Source organism: Taudactylus pleione, unplaced genomic scaffold (genome assembly GCF_031769625.1).
Source record: "Taudactylus pleione unplaced genomic scaffold, aTauple2 ptg000086l, whole genome shotgun sequence".
Taxonomy (NCBI): domain Eukaryota; kingdom Metazoa; phylum Chordata; class Amphibia; order Anura; family Myobatrachidae; genus Taudactylus; species Taudactylus pleione.
Window position 1 is genome coordinate 11,842,824 of NW_028284488.1, and position 25,298 is coordinate 11,868,121.

General features: G+C 47.1%; 1 protein-coding gene across 1 annotated transcript in view; it reads left to right on the forward strand.

Moving 5' to 3' along the window:
- The first annotated feature begins 2,421 nt into the window (after positions 1-2,421).
- LOC148529163 (tubulin alpha-1 chain-like) overlaps positions 2,422-25,298 on the forward strand; it is a 41,737-nt gene continuing 18,860 nt past the window's right edge. The window contains exons 1-2 of the mRNA XM_088468701.1: positions 2,422-2,494; positions 9,308-9,530. Coding sequence (XP_088324827.1) covers positions 2,492-2,494; positions 9,308-9,530 — 226 coding nt within the window. The 5' untranslated portion in view covers positions 2,422-2,491. The remainder of the gene's footprint in view (positions 2,495-9,307; positions 9,531-25,298) is intronic.

Sequence of the window (25,298 nt, forward strand, 5' to 3'; positions counted from 1 at the left end):
TAAATGCTAATTCAAAGCTGATTGGTTGCTACTTTTCCACTGGTCCACTTCTCTACACTATTCAATGCTTGATACATAAACCCCTTAGGGGTCTATTTACTAAGCAGTGTTAGGAGACGGAGTGAAAAGTTATAAGGTGCCAGCCAATCTGCTCCCAACTGCCATCTCACAGGCTGTGGGCCTGATTCAGAGCCGGACGCTCTTGAAGAGCGCTCACTCTGAATCAGGGCGTTTATTTATTTTTTTGTTGCGGCCTCCTGGCCGCTCGCTAAGCTGTGGGTGACCATCCACAGATTTTGCGAGAGGCCAGGTTATGGTCGCGACCATCGCGACCATCGGGGCTTGCGATGAGACCCTTGTGGTAGGGTTTCATCCGCTGCAAGTCCCAGAGAGCTTCCTGCTCTAACAGAGCAGGTAGCTCTCCACTGACATCACTGGTGATGTCAGTGGTGCCTCCAACAAACGGCAGGCATTCTTTCGGGAATGCCTCCGTTTGTGTAGCCACCCCCCCTGCCCGCCTCCAAAACAGGGCGAGCTGTCAATCAAAATCGATGGCCGCCCCCTTTTGGTGCGAGACCCGTAGCGACGGAGCGCCCGTCGCTGGCCGGGTCTCGCGCATGCGCACGCCGGAGCCGGCATGCGCACTGAGGGATCATCGACCCGCTTGCTAGCGCTGTGCGCTCGTGAGCGGGTCTGAATCAGGCCCTGTGTTTGAAAAATGACAGTTGGGAGCTGATTGGCTGGCACCTTATCACTTTTCACTCTGTCACCTAACACTGCTTAGTAAGAGACAGAGGGCCTGATTCAGAGCCGCTCGCTATTTGCGGTCGTTTGTTCTAAAACAAGGGGTGGCTATTCAAATGAACTGTTCGATAATTGCGGTCTGTTCACGCCTCTAAGTCTGAACGAGCGAGCAAAACTTGCGGTTGTAATTTTGAAAAATATGCCCCCCGGCCGCTCGCATCCTACGTTATGGGCCTGATTCAGACCCACTCGCGAGCGGCTGTCCGCTCGCAAGTGGGTCGATGTTCTGCACTGAGCATGCGCACGACGGAGGGAGCTCCGTCGTGCGCATGCGCCAGACGCGACGAGCGAAGGACTTTCCTTCGCTCGTTGTGTCTGATCAAAGGGGGCGTGCTGTCCCCTTTGGTGGGCGTGCTGGCGGCGTGCCTCCCTGACGGGGGCGTTCCTAAGGGAACGCCTACCGTCAGAAGCCGGCCCACTGACATCACTAGTGATGTCAGTGGGAGTGATTTTGGCTCTGATAGAGCCAAAATCACTCCGGGCCTTGCGGTTGAAAACCTCAACCGCAGGCTCCGGCTCGCAGTTTCGATGGTCGCGATGGTCAAGACCATCGCGGCCATCAAACTGCACGCTCGTATAGGCTGTGGGTGGTGACCCACAGCTATACGAGCGTCCAGGAGGACGCTCCATAGTTATGGAGGACGGCCCTCATTCAGAGCGTGCGCTCTGCTCAGAGCGTACGGCTCTGAATGAGGGCCTATGTCCGCTATTTATTCGATTAATCGAGCACATCGAACAGCGTATGAACTGCTCGCTATTCTTGTGGCTGTTTTTTTCAACCGCTATTTTGCGATCAGTTCGGGGTAAAAAAAAAACAAGTGACGTGGTCAATGACGCTGCTGTATTAATTATGCACTCCCTTAAAACGCCTGTTTTGACCTTTAAGCACGCCTGCGATCTAATTCCACACCCCCGTTTTCAAGCACCTTCCCCTGTTACCACCCACATACGCCTCCTTCTGTCACTCAAAATAGCAGGCATTCGCTATATAGCGAACAAACGATTTTCGGCCGCACTGACTGGTTCGCGCATGCGTATTACAATCCGTACGCATGCGCAGATGTGCGAACATCGGTCAGAACGAGCGAGCGGCCGCTTACGAGCGGCTCTGAATCAGGCCCAGAGTGAAAAGTGATAAGGTGCCAGCCAATCAGCTCCCAACTGTCATTTTTCAAACACAGCCTGTGAGATGACAGTTGGGAGCTGATTGGCCGGCACCTTATCACAGACTTATTACTTTTCACTCTGTCTCCTAACACTGCTTAGTAAATAGACCCTTTAGTTTCAAAAGATTCTATTTTGTATTGTTGATTAAAACAGTTTTTCACAGATGTCAAAAAGGAAACTGTTCCATTGAAGATCATGAGGGCTGTTTGCAAGCATCAAACATTGCACTCTAAACCATAGCAACAATTCAGTGCTCTTTTTATAAGAATTTGATGTTTTTGTCAATCTTATACATTTATGTTTACGTGTATGTGTGTGCGTATGTACGCCAGAGTTTGAAGTTAATTTCCATTATCATTCACTACACAATGTTCCTTTAAGCTCGTTTCCCTTGTCAGGTGATGTATCAGCCTGCTTTATAAATTAGGGTGTAGAGCAAACACCTGAGTCCAGCATCTGTTATACAAGTAGTGTGTGCAGAGTGTAGGCTGCTATCTGCCTTTGGGTTAAGGGGGAAACCATGGTAAGGATATATTTTTTATGCGTCTGTCATGGCTTATAGAACCTGGGCAGTGTGTTTATTTTTTGTGTATTGTTGGTAGATGTGTTTCTATGTATATAACTAAAACTTTTTTTTGAGACTAATGGGGGGGTATCCACTAGATGATAAAGTTGAACGATAATGATATAATCGTTTGAACATCGTTTGAAAATCGTTTGAAAATTTGGTCTTTTAGACCTCTATCATCGTGCAAACATGCTGGTCAACCTGACGATATCGTCAGGCTCAGCATGTTTCCAGATGATGGATGACCCTGCACTGAACGTCTGCTCGTTCAGTGCAGGCACATCAAACGACTGCACGATTACAATGTCGTAATCGTGCAGTCGTTTTCAGATCTTGTAGTGGATGCCCCCCATTAATTTCATTGCTCAAAGCCTGCTCTGCAATAGTTTTTAACTGTATTAAGGGGCCTATGTATCAAAGCTTGATGAGAGAGCCTTTTCTCTCTCAATTTTATTAACCAATTAGCTCCTGTCGTTTTTTTTTTTTTTTTTCAAACACTGCTTGTGAAATGTAAATGCTAGGCATACTCTACAATTATCTTCCCGGTGGGAAGGAAAATCTGGTTTGGTTTTGGGAGCGAATTTCGATTGTTTGCTCCCATACATTACCAGATTTTCATTCCAACCAGACAGATATCTGACAGATAATTGTATAGTGTATGCCTAGCATTAGTAAAGGTGCGTACACACACCATTTTTTTTTTTTTAATGATTTAACTATAATGTTGTTGTTGTTGTTCAGTGTAAAATGACTGAATATCGTTCATGTGCGTTCACGTTTGTCGATTGTAGTTCAGTCAGACTGGCTAACTTAATGATTTTTCAATAGAAGTTGCAACATTTTTCCTTCACGTAGAAAATCGTTTAGTAAAGTAAAACAAACTACTTTAAGACTATTTTCGTTCAATTTTAAGGGAAAAACTGAACGAAAATCGTTCATTCCTTACATCGTGGTGTGTGTGTACCTTTGGAAGCTGATTGGTTAGTGCTTTATCTCTCTCAATTTTGTCTCTCCAGTCTTTGATAAATACCCCCCTTAATGTTAATAGAACTGATATCAATGGTGATTGGAGTCATATGTACTGTCTTGTAAAGTGCAGATAAAAATGCCCATGATGGGCTGTACTGCAAATAACTCAATGATCAAATGCTCCATTCAGTGGAGGACACTTCCCTTGCATTTTTAGAAATTGTATGTACTTCATAGTTCACTTCATACTAGGGGTGTGCACCGGCCACTTTTCGTGTTTTGTGTTTTGGTTTTGGATCTGGATCTTTCTTCGTGTTTTGGATCTGGATTGGTTTTGCCAAAACCACCCTTCCGTGTTTTGGGTTCTGGGTTTTGTGTTTTGGATCTGTATTTTTTTTTAAAAAAGCATAAAAACAGCTAAAATCACAGAATTTGTAGGTTTTTCTGCTCCTATGCTATTATTAACCTCAATAACCTTAATTTCCACTCATTTCCAGTCTATTCTGAACACCTCACACCTCACAATAGTGTTTTTATGTCCAAAAGGTTGCACCGAGGTAGCTGGATGACTATGCTAAGCGACACGAGTGGGCGGCACAAACACGTGACCCATCTAGGAGTGACACTGCAGTGGCAGACAGGATGGCAGTTAGAAAAACTAGGCCCCAAACTGTACATAATGCAAAGAAAAAAAGAGGTGCAAGATGGAATTGTCCTTGGGCCCTCCCACCCACCCTTATGTTGTATAAACAGGACATGCACACTTTAATAAAGCAATCATTTCAGCGCCAGGGTCTGCCACACAACTGTGGCTGAAATGATTGGTTCGTTTGGGCCCCCACAAAACAAGCTGGCAATTAATGTGTCCCTGCACAAACTGGCTCTACGGAGGCAAGATGTCATCCTCATCCTCCTCATCCACCGATTCCTCACCCTCTTCAGTGTGTACATCCTCATCCTCACAAAGTATTAACTCGTCCCCACTTGAATCCACCACCACAGGTCCCTCTGTACGTTCTGGAGGCTGGTCTCCCTGGAAGAGCTGATAATTCATTTTGATGAACATCATCTTCTCCACATTCTGTGGAAGCAACCTCCTACGCCTTTCGCTGACAAGGTTCCCGGCTGCACTAAACACTCTTTCGGAGTACACACTGGAGGGGGGGCAACTCAGGTAAAATAGAGCCAGTTTGTACAGGGGCCTCCAAATTGCCTCTTTTTCCTGCCAGTACAGGTATGGACTGTCTGACATGCCTACTTGGATGCTGTCACCGATGTAATCCTCCACCATTCTGTCAATGGTGACAGTATCATATGCAGTGACAGTAGACATGTCAGAAATTGTTGCCAGGTCCTTCAGTCCGGACCAGATGTCCAAACTTGGTCCTGCCTGCCCTGCATCACCGCCAGCGGGTTGCTTAGGATACCTAAGTTTTTTCCTGGCAGCCCCAGTTGCGGGAGAAAATGAAGAAGGAGCCGTTGACGTGTCACGTTCCGCTTCAGCTGACAGTGTGTTCACCAGCAGGTCTTTGCACCTCTGCAGGCTTGTGTCGGCCGGAAAGAGAGACACCACATAGGCTTTAAACCTAGGATCGAGCACGGTGGCCAAAATGTAGTGGTCTGATTTCAACAGATTGACCACCCTGGAATCCTGGCAAAGCGAATGAAGGGCTTCATCCACAAGTCCCACATGCCGAGCGGAATCGCTCCGTCTTAGCTCCTCCTTCACTTTCTCCAGCTGCTTCTGCAAAAGCCTGATGAGGGGAATGACCTGACTCAAGCTGGCAGTGTCTGAACTGACTTCACGTGTGGCAAGTTCGAAGGGCTGAAGAACCTTGCACAACACGGAAATCATTCTCCACTGCGCTTGAGTCAAGTGCATACTCCCTCCTTTGCCTATGTCATAGGTGGATGTATAGGCTTGTATGGCCTTTTGCTGCTCCTCCATCCTCTGAAGCATATAGAGGGTTGAGTTCCACCGCGTCACAACCTCTTGCTTCAGGTGATGGCGGGGCAGGTTCAAGAGTGTTTGCTGGCGCTCCAGTCTTCGGCACGCAGTCGCTGAATGGCGAAAGTGGCCAGAAATTTTTCGGGCCACCCAAAGCGTCTCCTGCACGCCCCTGTCGCTTTTCAGAAAATTCTGCACCACCAAGTTTATTGTGTGAGCAAAACATGGGACGTGCTGGAATTTGCCCAGATGTAATGCCCGCACAATATTGGTGGCGTTGTCAGATATCACAAATCCCCAGGAGAGTCTAAGTGGGGTAAGCCACTGGGCGATGATTTCCCTCAGTTTCTCTAAGAGGTTGTCGGCGGTGTGCCTCTTACTGAAACCGGTGATACACAGCGTAGCCTGCCTTGTAACGAGCTGGCGTTTCTGAGATGCTGCTACTGGTGACGCTGCTGCTGTTGCTGCGTAAGGTGATACATCTACCCAGTGGGCTGTCACAGTCATATAGTCCTTAGTCTGCCCTGTTCCACTTGTCCACATGTCCGTGGTTAAGTGGACATTGTGTACAATGGCATTTTTCAGGACACTGAGGACACTTTTTCTGACGTTTCTGTACAGTCTCGGTATCGCCTGCCTAGTGAAGTGGAATCTAGACGGGATTTGGAACCGGGGACACACTACCTCCATCAATTGTCTAAATCCCACTGCACTAATGGCGGATACCGGACGCACGTCTAACACCAACATAGCAGTCAAGGCCTCAGTTATACGTTTTGCTTCAGGATGACTGCTGTCGTACTTCATCCTCCTCGCTAAGGACTGTTGGAGGGTCAATTGTTTAGTAAAAGTAGTGGTGTTCCTACTTCCTCTCTGGGATGATGAACGACTCCCAGCAGCAGCAGCAACAGCAGCAGCGGCAGCAGTAGGCGTAGCAATGCAGGATCCTCCGGAGGAATCCCGGATAGGAGAGTCAGTCATGCCAGTGATATGGCCTGCAGGACTACTTCCGATCCTGACTAAGGAGGAAATTGACGAGGAGGGAGTTGACGGTGTGGTTTGCAGGCGCTTGGATACAACAGGACAACGGGATTTAGGTGTCCCTGGACTGCTTACGGTCTGAGCCAAAGTTTCTGAACTTGACAGTAACTTTTTATGAACGCGCTGCAGGTGCCGTATAAGGGAGGATGTTCCTAGGTGGTTGACGTCCCTACCCCTACTTATTTCACCTTTACATATGGTACATATGGCAAGACAGTTGTTGTCCGGATTTGGATAGAAATATTGCCAGACCAAAGAGGTGGAATGTTTGGTCTTCTGCCCAGGCATGACCGTGATGGGCTTTTTCATCCCACGGACAACAACTGTCTCCCCCGGAGCCTGATTTAAACAAACCACATCACCATCAGAATCCTCCTCGCCAACTTCCTCCTCAGCGCCAGCTACACCAGTATCCTCATCCTGTTGTACTTCAACAGTGACATCTTCAATTTGCATATCAGCAAGTGGACTGTGGGTGCTCCTTTCAGCACTTGCAGGGGGCGTGCAAATGGTGGAAAGAGCCACCTCTTCCCGTCCAGTGCTGGGAAGGTCAGGCATCGCAACCACCACCACACTTGGACTCTCCTTGGGGATTTGTGATATCTTCTTAGAAAGCACAGTTCTTCGCTGTGCTTTTGCCAGCTTAACTCTTTTGATTTTTTTAGTGGGAGGAGTGCTTCCATCGTCATGTGAAGCTGAACCACTAGTCATGAACATACTAGGGATCGACCTTAGCCGTTCCTTGCCACTCCGTGTCGTAAATGGCATATTGGCAAGTTTACGTTTCTCTTCAGCTGATTTAAATGTCTTTTTCAAGGTCATTTTCCTGAACTTTGCCATTTGGGATTGTATGTGCCCTCTACTATGACATTGGGCATCGGCCTTGGCAGACGACGTTGATGGCATGTTATCGTCTGTCATGACTAGTGGCAGCAGCTTCAGCACTAGGAGGAAGTGGTTCTTGATCTTTCTCTATTTTATTTTTATCGGAGAAAGTTTGGTCCTCCATTTATGTTATATCGATTTGATATATACGTGCGGCTAAACACAGAAAATAATTTTTTTTTTGGTTTGGACTGGAGTGTACTTTGTGGGTTACAGCACCCTTTAACGGTCAAGCCAGCCGGCCCTTTACTTATGACACAGGCGCACTCTTGGCACTACTTTGTTGATGCACGTGCGGCTACTGCGCACACAATTCACAAACACAGAAAATAATTTTTTTTGGGTTTGGACTGGAGTGTACTTTGGGGGTTACAGCACCCTTTAACGGTCAAGCCAGCCGGCCCTTTACTTATGACACAGGCGCACGCTTGGCACTACTTTGTTGATGCACGTGCGGCTACTGCGCACACAATTCACAAACACAGAAAATAATTTTTTTTTGGTTTGGAGTGTACTTTCGGGGGTTACAGCACCCTTTAACGGTCAAGCCAGCCGGCCCTTTACTTATGACACAGGCGCACGCTTGGCACTACTTTGTTGATGCACGTGCGGCTACTGCGCACACAATTCACAAACACAGAAAATATATTATTTTTTTAGCACTTGGGGGGAGCACCCCTGATGGACAGAGCACCCCCTGGACAACACTACAGCACCCCTTTAGGACTGGGACACTGCACAGGACTTTGGAGTGGACACAGCCCCTATGGAGAACTGACTGCACAACACAGTCCAGCCAGCCCCTATGGACTTTGAAGTAGTGGACACAGCCCCTATTAACAACAGCAGCACAGCACAACACAGCCAGCCCCTATGGACTTTGAAGTAGTGGACAACAGCAGCACTACACTACACTACACTACACAGCACTAACTCCCACCCTCCCTCTTCACTGTCCACAGCCGAGTGAGAAAATGGCGCCGACGCGGGTACCTTATATAGGATCCAAAACCCGCGAGACTCGGAAGGCGGGATGATGACGTTTTGCCTCGATGTCAGGCGGGAAAAGTCGAGCCTGACTCGGATCGGACTCGGATCGGGGGGGCTCGGGGGGGTTCGGATTTCAGAAATCCGAACCCGCTCACCCCTACTTCATACCATTCCAAAAGGCGGCACTCTGGTATAAATAATTATCAGACTCGCATGGCTTCGTGTAGTGACGTTCTAATGCTTTTCTCAAACTTCTAATTATATTACAAGCTTGAGAAAAGTGCTAATTAAAGTCGCTGAAATGTCGCTACACGAAGCTATGTGAGTCTGATAAACATTTCTACCAGAGTGCTGCTATTTGGAATGGTCTCTAATGGGGTAGCAGTCGGGAAGCCGACGTACGTACTCCTGACCGCTGGCTTCCTGACTGTCTAATCCTGGCAGGGTGTGCAATGACAGGCGTTGAAATCCCGGCGCCTGTCATTAGACCTATGCCGGGAGCCTGACACCTGGCTTACCGATCGATGGTGAGCCGGGCGCGGACAGGCGCGTGGGGGGGGTTAGGTTTAGGCACTTGGGGGGAGGTTAGGGTTAGTCTCCTCTAAGGGAGGGTTAGGGGGCAGGGGGGTATTACGTTAGTGAATACTTGCTAACTGCTAATGGGATTTTCGTCCCTGTCGGGATTTGAACGGCCAACGGTAAATCATACCGAATCCCTTTAAGGTTTTGGCTTTGGAAGCGTTGTAGAGGTGCTCCGTGTTTTCAAATTTCATGGTTGCTAATGAAGCTTTTTATACCTTCAGAATGGTGTAGTTTTAGAAAACTAAAGTCTGGATGTAAGGAAACCTATTAAACAGTAATTTAGACATTATGATTTAAAATTACAGGATCTCTATAAAATGCCTAGTGCTGAGATTACCATGTCTGTCTTCTAGAGAGAATGCATATCTGTCCATGTTGGTCAGGCTGGCGTTCAGATGGGGAATTCTTGCTGGGAGCTCTATTGCTTAGAACATGGCATCCAACCAGATGGCATCATATCATGTGAGAAGACTCAGGCAATGGTGGATTCTTCATTTGGCACTTTCTTCAGTGAGACTCATGCAGGAAAGCATGTACCAAGAGCTGTGTTTATTGATTTGGAGCAAACTGTCATAGGTATAGTATGCTTTGCAATTTTCCAAAACTTAACAATCTGTGTAACATTATGGGATGTATTTACAAAATGGTGGCATTTGTAAGCCTTCACTTCTTGGCAAGCTTGACTGCAAAATTTAAGGCGACACCAATAGAGTGCATAGCCACTGTTTTTAACTATTTGTGCTGTATTCATTTTTGAGCTCAAACCCAATAAGCGGAGTCTTACAAAAGCTAACACTTCGGGAGTATAACCTTATTGCTTTAGTAGAGCTACTGGCACATAAAAGCAATATCTGTTTGATCACCAGAGACTGACTCTAGAGTAATGCTATTGTTTCCCTCAGGGGCCTATTCATCATAACTAAAAAATCGATGGAGGTAATTGGGTTTAGAACTTGCATGGAGTTCTACCTAATTACTGGAGGAATTCATCATTCCTCCTCTCCATCAGTATCTCTTCCGAAAAGCTGTCATTTTTGCGATGACTGCTTTTCAAGAAATACCTTCTTCTTCAGGGTTCATAGGCTTCACAGGGAGACCTTGGGGTGTAGGTTGGATCTGGATCCTAGGCACCACACAGTTAAAGCTTTTGCTCCCAGGATGCACTGGTCCATCCTTCTTATACCCTGCCCCCCGAGCCAGAGGCACCTCAGTTTGTGTTGCTGCCCGGCTGTAGTCTGGTCCCTGTTATTGCAGAGGGGCTGCTTAGCAGCCCCTAAAGATATTTTATGATTTGACAGGTTTTTTTTTTTTAATTGTAAACTGTCTTCAGAGCGCACAGCAGCAGACTGTTCATTGGACGTCTGTGCTGCCGCTCCGTCACCCCGCCGGCACCGCAATGCCAGTACCTATCTGGGCCCCCGGAGTCCATGCTAGCTGTGCCCCGCGGACTTCCCAGCTTGTGGCCGGATGTACGGGGACAAGGTAAGGCATTAGCATTCATTGCCTCCGGTTTCAGGGGACAGACTAGAGGTGCTGAGGTGGATACAGGCCTCACCCCCCCCCCCCTTCCATACCCTGCGCTTCCACTAGATCACTAGGGACAGTATCCACATGGGAAGCCAGCATCCGAGGGGTTAATAGTCAGCCAGGGGAGTCAGCCTTCCCTGTTGTAGCGGGTCCTCCCCTCAGCTCAGCGCCCCTTTCCGCTGCGGTCTGGCTTTGCAGAGCTGTTTCCTCCTGTGGCCACACCCCCTCTGAGGTCTCCGGCTGCCATTTTCTCTTGTGGTTAAACACAGATCTCTCAGGCCAGCGTGTGGTCCAGTCCCCCCTACATACCTCTCCCTTGGGTTGATGTACGCAGCACTATAGCCTTCCCAGACACTGAATATGGGCAGCTGATTTGTAGGGCCACTTTGCAGTATACTTTCTGTATTGTATATGACTTATGCTAGCGCTGCCTGTCTTTGTTTCCGAACTGTCAGCCTATACCTCTAATTCTGCCCTAATACAGGTGTAGTTAAGGTGGTTCTCTTACCTTGCATATATAAAAGATAATATTTGTTAGGTCTGACACAGTCGTGAGCAGTGGCGTCACAATGGGTGCGGGCCGCACCCGGGGTGTCACCAGCAGAGGGGAGCTGGGTGCTACACTATAGTATTAAGTGCAGCACCTGGCTCCTGACACTGAGGGAGCCGGCACTGCAACACAATGCAGTCAGCACCCCCCTCCCAGTAATCTAAAAAAAAACGGGATGAGAGGGATCGGGCGGTGAGGCCATGCCCCCATCCTGCAAGGCCACTCCCCTTTGCTCGATGCCACACCCCCTTTTTGGGGCACACGCGGCTGCGCCGTGCTCACAACGTCACTCCCCACACCGGGTGACACCGTGGGGATGCATGCCACTGGCACTGTGCCATATTTAGGCAAAGGGGCTCCTGCAGCTTACCGAAGTGTCAGATAGGACAAGTGTGTTGCACACTTGTACAGTGGGCTCCTGCCATTTATCCAAGCATCAGTCAGGACCAGTGTGTGTGGCTTTTTTTTTTTTTTTTTTCTTGGACTACTACCTTTAACAGGTGTATTCAGGGGTTTTCCATGTGCCTCACATATTATAGAACTAAGGGGGAGATGTATTAACGGCGACATCGCCGTTGTGGTACATCCCCCCCCCCCCCCCCGACTTCGCGTTAATTACCGCGATTTGTACCAAGGATTTCGCAAAGGACAGCTCTCTCTCGATGAAAGCTGACCTTTACGATGCTGCCGGGCAGCGGGACTTCCGGGTTGAACACCCTGAAGTCCTTCTGCGCATGCGCAGAAGGCCGCGGGGGCTCATGGGAGGGATCCGATCGGATCCCTCCCAGCCCCGAGCGTCGCACTAAGAAGCCCATAGGCTTCTATTGGGTAACGCCACCTGAAGGTGGCATTACCTAGCGACGCGAAGCTGCAGAATGCAGCGCATTCTGCTGCTGAATACATACGGGGAATGGGGTAAAACCCCCAAACTGCATTTTCGGGGGTTTTACCGCATTTTGCCGTTAATACATCTCCCCCTAAGTATTTGTAAGGTTGTCACATACATTCATTGCACTGTGCCATATTTGGGCTGTGTGCTCCTGCAGCTTACCCAGGCATAAGACAGGACCAGTATATTGCTTCCTAATAGTATCCTACATACATGGTGGTTGTATTATACCCAGTGCCATTTACTCTGCAGCTATGTCTAGTAAAGGCAGGAGTATTAACAGGCATCTGCCCCCATACAGCGATCAGGCAAGTTATGGGCTGCAGACTTAAGTGAGGAGTATGAGATATCTCTATCATCTCCTGGGCTCCTTTGTTCAGGTACTGGCCACTATTTTAGACCGCCTAGCTGATCCTGCAGTAATTCTCCCAAGGGGGTTGTCACAGCAGGACGTAATGCCCCCTATGGGGTTGTCACATCAGGTTCAGGAGATACAGGTACCTCCTGGACCCCCACACCATGGGTAGATGTACTCTCTAACTCTGTACAGAGTCTGGCTACATCTCATGCCTTTTAAACCATGTTGCAAGGGGGGAAACCTCTACCTAGTAAATCCTTTACATGTCCTGTGCTATCGTCAGATGCTGATCTCTATAACCCTGGCTCCCCTACGGAAGAGTATGAGTAGGTCAGAAATTGTTATTCCTGCCTTGGTGTGAGCTGTCAGATCCATCTTATTAATAGAAGATGACGAGCAAGTCTTAAATCCAAGCACCCTCTGTTTAAATGACAAAGTAGCTTCAGCAGAATTCCCTCTATCGGATCATGTAGCTGAACTCATGGCTGCAGCCTGGCAATCGCCTGGTAAGAGGTTTCATACTTCATGTTACTATTTTCCTGTGGCTCATTGTGCAAAATGGGAACACCCCCTGCAGTGGATTCACATGTTGCACGTTTAATTAAAAGCACTAAGTTGCCTATTCCCACGGTTACTTCCTCGAAGGATCCTACAGATAGAAAGATAAAAGCTTGTCTGAAATCTATATAATCTTTCAGGGGATGTTGCTCGTTCAACCATGGCTATTGCATGGCTGGCTAAAGCTAGAGAGGGCTGATGCACTTGAACACTTTTTTTTTTTTTTTTTGCTGCACACATTCGAGATGCAGCTTTCTATATTGGAGAAGCGACAGTGGCTGCCAGCCTCCTAACTTCCAGAGTCTCGGCTGTGTCTTCCCGCCATACCCTGTGGCTATGCTCAAGGAAGGCAGATGCGGATTCCAAGAAAGGCCTAGAAGGGTTTTCCTACAATGGGGAGATCTTGTTTGGCTCCGACCCTGACAAGTTTGTAACCACATTGGCAGCGTCAAACTAAATTTCTGCCTTCAGCAACTACTTCTATTAGGCCCCGGACTACATAATTGAAGTCAGTTCATCCTCAGGGATAGCTTAAAGGTTAGTCCTTGCTTTGGCAGTTGGCTTCCACTAGGGCCGCCCAACCAAGAACCAAGCAGACCTGGAACACCAGGTGCCCTGCTTCAAAACCCGAAGATAAACCCTCCGTCTGACTGGACAGGCCTCCCTCTGGGATAACCCAGAGTGGGCGGCCGACTTCTGTTCGCCCAGTGCTGATGTCAGACCACCACGGATGCTTGGGTAAGAGAAGTGGTCTCTCACGGGTACGCACTTCTCATTTCTCAGACTGCCTCCCCACCAGTTTATCTAAACAGACCCTTCTTTAGACCTGAACAAGGCCTTACAATACAGTCCTTGCTGCAAGTAGGGGGAATGGTGCCAGTCCCACTATCTCAGTGAGCGACTGGTTGTTCTACACTTTCTGGTTCAGAAGCCGAATGAGTCTCATCGGCCTGTGCTCAACCTCAAATCCTTGCACAACCTCAGGGTACTCTGGTCCAGGATGGAAATACTATGCTCAATCATCCTAGCTATGGAGCTTGGGGACTTCATGGTATCTCTGGATATTTAGGACATGTACCTATAATACCCTCACATCAGTGATATCTCCAGTTTGCTATACAGCAACGCTTCCAATTTCAGGGTCTGCCCTTTGGATTCTCCACAGGTGTTTACTACAATTATGGCTATCATGGTGGCCCACCTATGTGGTCTGGGTGTCCGACTGTTGCCATATCTGGATGACCTCCTGCTCCTAGCAGGATCCCCAAAAGTGCTTCACCGCCATCTCCAGTTAACCATTGCTTTCCTGCACAAGAACAGATTAATCAACTGGAAAAAGTCCTCCTGGAATCCCTCAGAGAATGATTTCATCTGGGAGCCCTGCTGGATTCTCGGGATCAGAGAATCTTTCTGGCATCAGACAAGATCTCCACACTTCGACTACAAGTGTGCAGATGTCTCAACAGTCGCCGAGTCATTCCTCTCAGCAACGCAGGTTCTGGGATCCATGGTGTCCACCTTCGACATGGTGGAATATGCTCCATTCCATTCCAGGCCTTTGCAAAGGCTGATCCTCTCCAGGTGGAACGGGTTGCCCCAGCGGATCAAAGCTCAGACGAGGGTGCCCTCTCCAGAGGTGTCTGCCGCTATTTGGTGGCTACAGACATCTGTTCTATCCAAGGGTCGCCCCTTTTGGATCCCGGACTGGGTAATCCTAACTACGGACGTCGCAGGGGCACAGTGATTGGTCCACACTTTTTTTTTTTTTTTTTTTTTTTTTTTTTTTTTTTTAGGACCGTTGGATATTGGACGAGTCAACCCTGCCAATTATCATATTGGAACTTCTAGCTGTCTACAGGGTCCTCCAACCTGGCCCAGCACATGCCATGAAAGTGGCTTACATCTACCATCAAAGTGGCATTCTAAGTCGGGCAGCAATGACAGAAGTGGTTCGCATTCTGACATGGGCCAAGGGTCACCTCCCGGCCATCTCTGCAGTGTTCTTTCCGGGAGCTCAAAATTGAAAAGCAGACTTCCTCAGCCGTCACGACGCGCATCCCGGGGAATGGTCACTTCTCCAAGAGGGGTTTCAACTCCTAGTGCACAGATGGGGCCTCTCAGAGGTGGACCTCATGGCCTGCCGACACAATCACGCTAGTGTACGGGTCCAGAACATGAGATGCCTAGGCAACCTTGGTAGATGCACCAGTTAAGCGGACCTTCCAGTATGCCCACCTATTCCCTCCAGTTCCCCTTCTTCCTCGAGTTCTTCGGAAGATCTAACAAGATAAATTTGTATCTTTTGTAGTTTTTAAATTACTCTTCCCTACCAAGGAAAACAATATTATATAATCTTAATACTTTATTCTCACTAGTTAATCCTAGGAAAGGGGGGTGCTACCAGAGACAGTTTAGGAGTATATATCGCATGAATGGGATTGGGGGAGAAAGGAAAGTCTTATTGGTGCACTCCGGTAATATGCATAAATTTAAAACTTGCTTAATAAATCACTACATAAAAAAATTAGTTTCCGGTCTAATACAGACTCTCATGAGAAGCAAGCGAAATGTAAAAAATAGTCTACAAGAAAATAGATGGTTTTTTAAAACTTTGTTAGCTGGTGTCCTATTTATAATTGTAGATTATTTTATACCACATATAATTTATAGTACAATGTTGAAGACCGCTGCAGATCTATCTTCTAATAGTGTTTAATACATTTAGATATTCCACAGATACTTTGTATGTTCAATGTAGTTGCTATATACGAATTAGCTGTGTGTGGCAACCTTCTAGTCAGTTCTTATATCGCTATCTGATGCACCTTTTACACATGAATCAGTTTATTGCACAAGTGATTATCACATTTTACACAGGTTTCTTTGTGTCTTGTTTAACCATCTCTCGACACAGATCTCTTTACATTATAGACATTCCATCCTATTTAATATCCTCTTTGATGTCTATAAATACAACTCTCTGATCTGCATTCATATTATCCACATGTGACCGTATCTCCCATAGTGTTGTTCACACTGTATGTGGACAACGATACTCTGATCACAGTACTTCTTTACCGATGTGATGGATAACACATTCAATTAATCTGTGTTTTTAAGTCAATCAGTCTTTACACACAGCGTATTGTTCTAGGGTACACAGCTAGCGATATGATCTTGTAACATAATATACTCCTGTCTTAATACATGTTAGACACCAGCATAACTGCCGACATGCATTTCGCTTCCTAGTAGCTTCCTCACATAGACTCTAGCTTGGCCCAGACATCACTGGTACTCAGATCTTTAGAGTCTCTCCATTGACACTCAGTTCCTGCTGTCTTAATGTCCAGACCTGTTGTCTCAAGGTCCTTGCCTTTACCTGGACATGGGTTGTCTGTCTTTGATGGCATGGCTCTTGAGAGATTCCTCCAGAGGTCAAAAGGATTCTCTAGCTCTGTAGTCGGCACTATGCTCAGAGTGCCTAAGCCGGCCTCTGCTCAGATCTACTAGAGTGTGGCGTACAGATTTCCAATGGCGTCATACCAGAAGCTATGATCCTCAAGTGTTTACGATTTCCAGAGTCCTGGTCTTCCTTCAAGCTGGATTGGACTTTGCCTTGCTTCACTGAAAGTGCATGTCTCTGCTCTATCCATTTGGTTCCAGTGTAGACTTGCTCCACTATAGGATGTCCACACCTACCTCCAGGATGTCCTCTGGATTCAACCTCCCATTGTTCCAGTGGCTCCGTGGGATTTGTCAGTAGTTCTTCATGCCTTCCAGGGTCTCCCTGGATTCTGTAGAACTCAAGTGGCTCACAGCGAAGATTTTTATTTTTTTTCCCCTTCTGGCTATTTCACTGCCAGGAGGGTGTCAGAATTGGGGGTGCTCTCCTGTTGTCCCCCTTTTCTGATATTTCACCAGGACAGGGCTGTGCTTCGCAGTCTCCCTGAGTTTCTAAGGTGGCTTCTCATTTCCATATAAACAGAAAATTATAGTACCGGCCTTTTAGTCACCAGATCGCTCAGCTGGTGAGGCCTCATTGGATGTGGTCCGCGCTATCAGGATTTCTGTGGACCGTACCAGTTCTCTTTGGAAATCAGACTCCTTGTTGTGATTTATGGATTTCACAAAAGGGATGGCCAGCCAATAAACAAACATTGGCCAGATGGGTATGTATGACTATCTCAGAGGCTTACACACAGGCAGGCGTGCCTGTTCCGGCTTCTGTAATTACTCCTTCTACTCTCCCTCATAGGCAACTCGCCGTGGTGCCTCGGGTGTTCAGCTTTGTAAGGTGGCAACATGGTCTTCCATTCTGACCTTTCTAAGGTTCTATGCATTTGATACCTTATCCTCTCAGGATGCTTCCTTTGGGTGCTGGATTCTCCTCTCCACGCAGGAGCATCCCCCACCTTTAAAAGAACTGCTTTGGGATATTCCCAAGGTCTCCCTGTGGAGCCTATGGACCCCTGAAGAAGAAAATGAGTTAGGGTTAAAGGAAAGTTCTTACCATTTCTTTGAAGTCCATAGGGTCCACCTGGCTTCATATGGGCTATATTTCTGGTCACCGGTTTCCCGTCTCCTTCTCGGAGTATGATTCTTGCGTGTACCAGTCTTCCTTCTCTTATCCTCCGGCTGTTGGCTACTTAACTGGGGTGCCTGTGGCTTGGGGGCGGGGTATAGGAAGGATGGACCAGTGCATCCTGGGAGCAAAAGCTTTAACTGCATCGTGCCCAGGATCCAGATCCAACCTACACTCCAAGGTCTTCCTGTGGACCCTATGGACTTCAAAGAGTTTAACAAAGGTAAGTTCTTACCATAACTGATTTTTCCCTGCCTGCTCTAACTTACCGCAGCCATAATCTGTGCTGCGCATGCACTGTTACGTTCGCAAAATTGGCGAATGCGCAGCACTGCCTACAGCTGCGGTAATTGTTCCCCCCCCCTTAATGTTAATTAAGGAAAATGTCCTCTAAAACCATTTTTAGTGTTGATGAAAATGCCCCCTAGTGTGTAACATTAATTTAAACTACTACTTGAATATATTGACACATTGTTGCTCTTTGGTATTTTTAAGAGTCAGGGGGAGATGTATTAAGCCAGTGGTCTCCAACCTGTAGCTCACGAGCTACTGGTTGCTCACTGTCTTGATTTGGGTAGCTCACCTAGCTGAAGTACTGCTGAGTCAACTAGGAGGAAGTGACCTCTGACGTGTGCTCCCCCGTCACATTGACTCCATGGGTAGAGCGACAGAGAAGCATGTCAGGTTATTGCCTCTACAGCAATCACTTGACGTGCTTCCCCCATGGTTCCACCCACTGCATCTACGCTACAGCTGAGTGAGTGACTCCCGCTCAGCCCTGTCGGAAAATCACACAGCAGCCCTGCCTATAACTTTTTTGCTCCTCTACTGCACATACCTCCTTGAAGCCAGTAACTAACAGTGAAATGTGCCTGTTCTTACATTTTATTTAGAAACTACAGCAATATCACTAATAATTAAATGCATTTTTATTTTCTTTGAAACATTTTTTTCATTAAACTATCTTCAATTGTTCAGTTATTAGCCAGATTTTTTTTTTCTACAATTTTAGTAGCTCATCAGGTTTAATTTTTCTAAAGTAGCTCACACCTCAATTAACATTGGAGACCACTGTATTAAGCCACAGAGTACCAACCAATCAGTTCCTATTTGTTTTTTTTTCTTTGTTTTTTTTTTCCAGTCTGTAAAATGACAGGAGCTGATTGGTTGGTTCTCTCTCTCTCTGTGTGTCTGTGTGTGTCTGTGTCTGTCTCTCTCCCCCCCCTCCCCTTAGACTAGTTAAAGGGGATTTGATATCACTGAGTCTGTGCTTTCCTTGTTTGTAAAAGAAAGAGAAGCTTGCTGCATGTAACAGTATATATGGCTTGGTAACCGCAATGGCTACTAAAACTTGACCCCTGTTCTAATTGTGTACATTGACAAATGCTGCTTGTTTATGGTGGCAGTTACATGTATGTACTGATTTAAGCAAATATCATACTTGCAGACTTTTAGGCTGCCCCCTCAGGGAAGGGGCAGCCAGGTCTGCTCTCTCCTCACAGCAGGGGGGCGTGGCGGCTCAATCGTGTCTTTGTGGCCCCACGCTGTACATAGCTGGTATTACAGGTACTGTAAAGCAGGGGGTGGGGCTACGATGCAATTCAGTACGAATCGTGTAACCACCCTTCCCAGACTGACCACTTTTGCTCAGTAAGTGGGCGGCCAAGGGGGTACGAGCGGCCATGGCTGAGTTCCAGGAGACTTGCCTAGTCTACCAGGTGGTTGGGAGCGACACCTGATTTTTGGGAGAGTGGGAAAGTATGACAGCAATGATGAGCACTGCTGCTTCTTTACTGGTAATTATACGTATATCTGCCTAGTGAGGAGCACATCTGTTTATTGCGCATTCTTTGTTAATGAGCATTGCTGCTTAATATATTGGTAGTTATAAATCTGCCTGAAAACAGTGCATTGGTTAAGCACGTATCAGTGACTAACACTGCTGCTTGCATAGTCTTAAAACTGTTCTAACTGTGTATAGTACTAAAATGACAAGTGCTACTGTCTGCATACTGGCAGTCATACACCTCCCTAAATAGCTGTGCATCAGTTCTAACTGTGCATATAATATTGACAAGTGCTGCTTCCCATACTGGCAGTCACATATCTGACTAAAGCGGTACTTTTGTTCTAGCTGTGCATTTGTCAATGATGAGCATTGCAGCTTCTATAATGGCCGAAACACACTTGCCTAATATGCACAGCAGTGCATATTCTAGCTGTACATGCATAATTAACAAGTGTTGCTGCTTTCTACTTTTAGCGGTTATATATATATACCGAATAGCAGTGCATCTGTTCTAGTATATTGTCAAAAAACATAATGCACATTAATAATTTAATGCAATGAAGTATGTTCCTATTGGCTCAATCCAGTTAGGTGCAAGTTTGAATGAGTTTTTTTCATGAATCTCCCATACATTGCACGAATGGGTGCACTGGAGAAATGCGGGATCCCATTAGAAATGCCAATTCTTGGTACTCTCAGCAAGACTGCTCCACATTAGTTAAGCCATTATTGAGGTTTTAAGAGTCACCTGAAAACTGACAGTTCGTTATCACCCAAATGATGCTATTATTTTAAACCCTCCAAGTGCACAAGTACTCATTGGGAGGGGTGTACAAGAGGTCCTAACTGGGTCCTGACATTTTTACCTTATTAAAATAAAAATGTTTCCCCTGCTCAGGAGGCAGTGCACAAAACGCAAGTTTCCTCTCAAAACAATGAGTTTGGAGTAGGGGTGTGCACCGGCCACGTTTCGTGTTTTGTGTTTGTGTTTTGGATCTGGATTGGTTTTGCCAAAACCACCCTTCCGTGTTTTGGGTTCTGTTTTGTTTTGGATCTGTATTTTTTTTTTTTTTAAAAAAGCATAAAAACAGCTAAAATCACAATTTGTGGGTTTTTCTGCTCCTATGCTATTATTAACCTTAATTTCCACTCATTTCCAGTCTATTCTGAACACCTCACAATAGTGTTTTTATGTCCAAAAGGTTGCACCGAGGTAGCTGGATGACTATGCTAAGAGATACGAGTTGGCGGCAAAAACACGTGGCCCATCTAGGAGTGACACTGCAGTGGCAGACAGGATGGCAGTTTGAAAAACTAGGCCCCAAACAGAACATAATGCAAAGAAAAAGAGGTGCAAGATGGAATTGTCCTTGGGCCCTCCCACCCACCCTTATGTTGTATAAACAGGACATGCACACTTTAATAAAGCAATCATTTCAGCGCCAGGGTCTGCCACACGACTGTGGCTGAAATGATTGGTTCGTTTGGGCCCCCACAAAACAAGCTGGCAATTAATCTGTCCCTGCACAAACTGGCTCTACGGAGGCAAGATGTCATCCTCATCCACCGATTCTTCACCCTCTTCAGTGTTGTGTACATCCTCATCCTCAGAGTATTAACTCGTCCCCACTGGAATCCACAACCACAGGTCCCTCTGTACGTTCTGGAGGCTGGTCTCCCTGGAAGAGTTGATAATTCATTTTTATGAACATCATCTTCTCCACATTTTGTGGAAGCAACCTCCTACGCCTTTCGCTGACAAGGTTCCCGGCTGCACTAAACACTCTTTCGGAGTACACACTGGAGGGGGGGCAACTCAGGTTAAATAGAACCAGTTTGTACAGGGGCCTCCAAATTGCCTTTTTCCTGCCAGCACAGGTATGGACTGTCTGACATGCCTACTTGGATGCTGTCACTGATGTAATCCTTCACCATTCTGTCAATGGTGACAGTATCATATGTAGTGACAGAAGACATGTCAGAAATTGTTGCCAGGTCCTTCAGTCCGGACCAGATGTCCAAACTTGGTCCTGCCTGCCCTGCATCACCACCAGCGGGTTGCTTAGGATAGCTAAGTTTTTTTCCTGGCAGCCCCAGTTGCGGGAGAAAATGAAGAAGGAGCTGTTGACGTGTCACGTTCCGCTTCAGCTGACAGTGTGTTCACCAGCAGGTCTTTGCACCTCTGCAGGCTTGTCAGCCGGAGAGAGACACCACATAGGCTTTAAACCTAGGATCGAGCACGGTGGCCAAAATGTAGTGGTCTGATTTCAACAGATTGACCACCCTGGAATCCTGGCAAAGCGAATGAAGGGCTTCATCCAAAATTCCCACATGCCAAGCGGAATCGCTCCATCTTAGCTCCTCCTTCACTTTCTCCAGCTGCTTCTGCAAAAGCCTGATGAGGGGAATGACCTGACTCAAGCTGGCAGTGTCTGAACTGACTTCACGTGTGGCAAGTTCGAAGGGCTGGAGAACCTTCCACAACACGGAAATCAAACTCCACTGCGCTTGAGTCAGGTGCATACCCCCTCCTTTGCCTATGTCATAGGTGGATGTATAGGCTTGAATGGCCTTTTGCTGCTCCTCCATCCTCTGAAGCATATAGAGGGTTGAGTTCCACCGCGTCACAACCTCTTGCTTCAGGTGATGGTGGGGCAGGTTCAAGAGTGTTTGCTGGCGCTCCAGTCTTCGGCATGCAGTCGCTGAATGGCGAAAGTGGCCAGAAATTTTTCAAATCCTAGATGGGATTTGGAACCGGGGACACCCTACCTCCATCAATTGTTTAAATCCCACTGAACTAATGGTGGATACCAGACGCACGTCTAACACCAACATAGCAGTCAAGGCCTCAGTTATACGTTTTGCTTCAGGATGACTGCTGTCGTACTTCATCCTCCTCGCTAAGGACTGTTGGAGGGTCAATTGTTTAGTAAAAGTAGTGGTGTTCCTACTTCCTCTCTGGGATGATGAACGACTCCCAGCAGCAGGAGGCATAGCAATGCAGGATCCTCCGGAGGAATCCCGGATAGGAGAGTCAGTCATGCCAGTGACATGGCCTGCAGGACTACTTCCGATCCTGACTAAGGAGGAAATTGACGAGGAGGGAGTTGACGGTGTGGTTTGCAGGCGTTTGGATACAACAGGACAACGGGATTTAGGTGTCCCTGGACTGCTTACGGTCTTAGCCAAAGTTTCTGAACTTGACAGTAACTTTTTATGAATGCACTGCAGGTGCCGTATAAGGGAGGATGTTCCTAGGTGGTTGACGTCCCTACCCCTACTTATTTCACCTTTACATATGGCAAGACAGTTGTCCGGATTTGGATAGAAATATTGCCAGACCAAAGAGGTGGAATGTTTGGTCTTCTGCCCAGGCATGACCGTGATGGGCTTTTTCATCCCACGGACAACAACTATCTCCCCCGGAGCCTGATTTAAACAAACCACATCACCATCAGAATCCTCCTCGCCAACTTCCTCCTCAGCGCCAGCTACACCAGTATCCTCATCTTGTTGTACTTCAACAGTGACATCTTCAATTTGCATATTAGCAAGTGGACTGTGGGTGCTCCTTTCAGCATTTGCAGGGGGCGTGCAAATGGTGGAAAGAGCCACCTCTTCCCGTCCAGTGCTGGGAAGGTCAGGCATCGCAACCGCCACCACACTTGGACTCTCCTTGGGGATTTGTGATATCTTCTTAGAAAGCACAGTTCTTCGCTGTGCTTTTGCCAGCTTAACTCGTTTGATTTTTTTTTTTTAGCTGGAGGAGGGCTTCCATCGTCATGTGAAGCTGAACCACTATTCATGAACATACTAGGCATACTAGTATGACACACACTAGTCATAGGGAAAGACCTTAGCCGTTCCTTGCCACTCCGTGTCATAAATGGCATATTGGCAAGTTTACGTTTCTCTTCAGATGATTTAAATGTTTTTTTTAAGGTCATTTTACTGAACTTTGCCATTTGGGATTGTATGTGGCCTCTACTATGACATTGGGCATCGGCCTTGGCAGACGACGTTGATGGCATGTTATCGTCTGTCATGACTAGTGGCAGCAGCTTCAGCACTAGGAGGAAGTGGTTCTTGATCTTTCCCTATTTTATTTTTATCGGAGAAAGTTTGGTCCTCCATTTATTTTATATCGATTTGATATATACGTGCGGCTAAGGTGCACACAAACACTGAAAATATTTTTTTATTTTTGCTGGAGAGTAGTGCACTTTGTGGGTTACACCACCCTTTAAGAAATGAGCCAGCCGGCTCTTTACTTATGGGACACAGGCGCACGCTTGGCGCTGTTTCTTTGTTGATACACGTGCGGCTACTGCGCACACAATTCACAAACACAGAAAAAAATTTATTTGGTTTGGAGTGTACTTTGGGGGTTACAGCACCCTTTAACGGTCAAGCCAGCCGGCCCTTTACTTATGACACAGGCGCACACTTGGCACTACTTTGTTGATGCACGTGCGGGTACTGCGCGCACAATTCACAAACACAGAAAAAATAAAAAAATTTTTAGCACTTGGGGAGCACCCCTGACGGACAGAGCACCCCCTGGACAACACTACAGCACCCCTTTAGGACTGGGACACTGCACAGGACTTTGGAGTGGACACAGCCCCTATGGACAACAGCAGCACAGCACAACACTACTCTGCACTACACTACCCTACACAGCCCAGCCAGCCCTAACTCCCACCCTCCCTCTTCACTGTCCACAGCTGAGTGAGAAAATGGCGCCGACGCGGGTACCTTTATATAGGATCCAAAACCCGCGAGACCCGGAAGGCGGGATGATTACTTTTTGCCTCGATTTCAGATCAGATTCAGGCGGGAAAAGTTGAGCCTGACTCGGATCGGCCTCGGATCGGGGGGGGTTCGGGTTTCAGAAATCCGAACCCGCTCACCCCTAGTTTGGAGTTGGATTGCAGATTAAATTTGCAGCGCCTGTCTGCTGTGAGAATGGCTTGCAGAACCCAACTTGAATCAAATTGGATTGACCCCTTTGAATATTGCCTTGATTGATTTCCACTGTTAAGTGCTCCAGAGTTACATGGCTGCAGACAATATTCATGTTTAAACAATGTGCCAGAACAGCCAGATGCCCATTTAAATATAGCATGTTGAATAGCCACATAGGCTACTAAATTATATAGTGCTGTCTTTCCTGTGTCCACAATACAGACCTTTTATGATTGCGATTGTTTGCTGTAAATGGACACTGGTATTCATCTGCGTGACATTTATAACTACATATAAATGACTGCCCTTTGTTGCCAATACGGCATTTGTGCAGTAGTGCAAGCCGTGACTGATCTACAGTTTTGGAGCCCTGAATCTTGAAGTGTTATGGGGGCCTATTTGCAACCAGCAACAATAGGGCAACATCCAACAATGTTCAAAGGGCCTTGCAAGGACCTTGAGGCCTAAATGGTGGGGATGTAGAAAACCCTCAGAATGAGAGACTGTAGGCGGATGTATAAACACCCCAGAGAGAGAAATGATGGATAAGAAACCCCATACGTGCACGCACGGGGGGTTTCCGAGTACCTAGAAACCCCCCCTGCCCACCACTACATCGCAGCGCAGCTTAGCAATATTTTTATTTATTTTTTTGTAAAGAGATCGGAGTGAGTTGGCAGCTGTTCCTGGCTGAGCTGCCTGTAGGGGGAGCTGCAGCAGTAGCGCAGCTCCTCCCGGGCAGCTCTAAATTCCTATGGGCACCACATTGTGGGAGGCTGAGAGCTCATGTGTCGGATCCTCCTCAGTGACCGATGCTCTCTCCCAGATCCGCAGGTGGGTGTAATCTATTACATGTGGGGGGAGCCGTGATCTTTAATAAGCCATGCCAGCGCTGTATTTATAAGGCTGAATTTGTCAAGTGAGAGGTGTGTTTGTGTCGGTGTGTATTTCACTGTGTGTGTGCCGGCTTTGTCAGTGCAGTGTGTGTCTAGGCTTTGTCAGTCTGTGTGTGTTTGTCAGTGCAGTTTGTTTATCTGTCAGTGTGTTGGCTTTGTCAGTGCAGTGAGTCAGTGTGTGTGTGTTGGCTTTGTCAGTGTGGGTGTGTAGTGTTAGGTGTGTG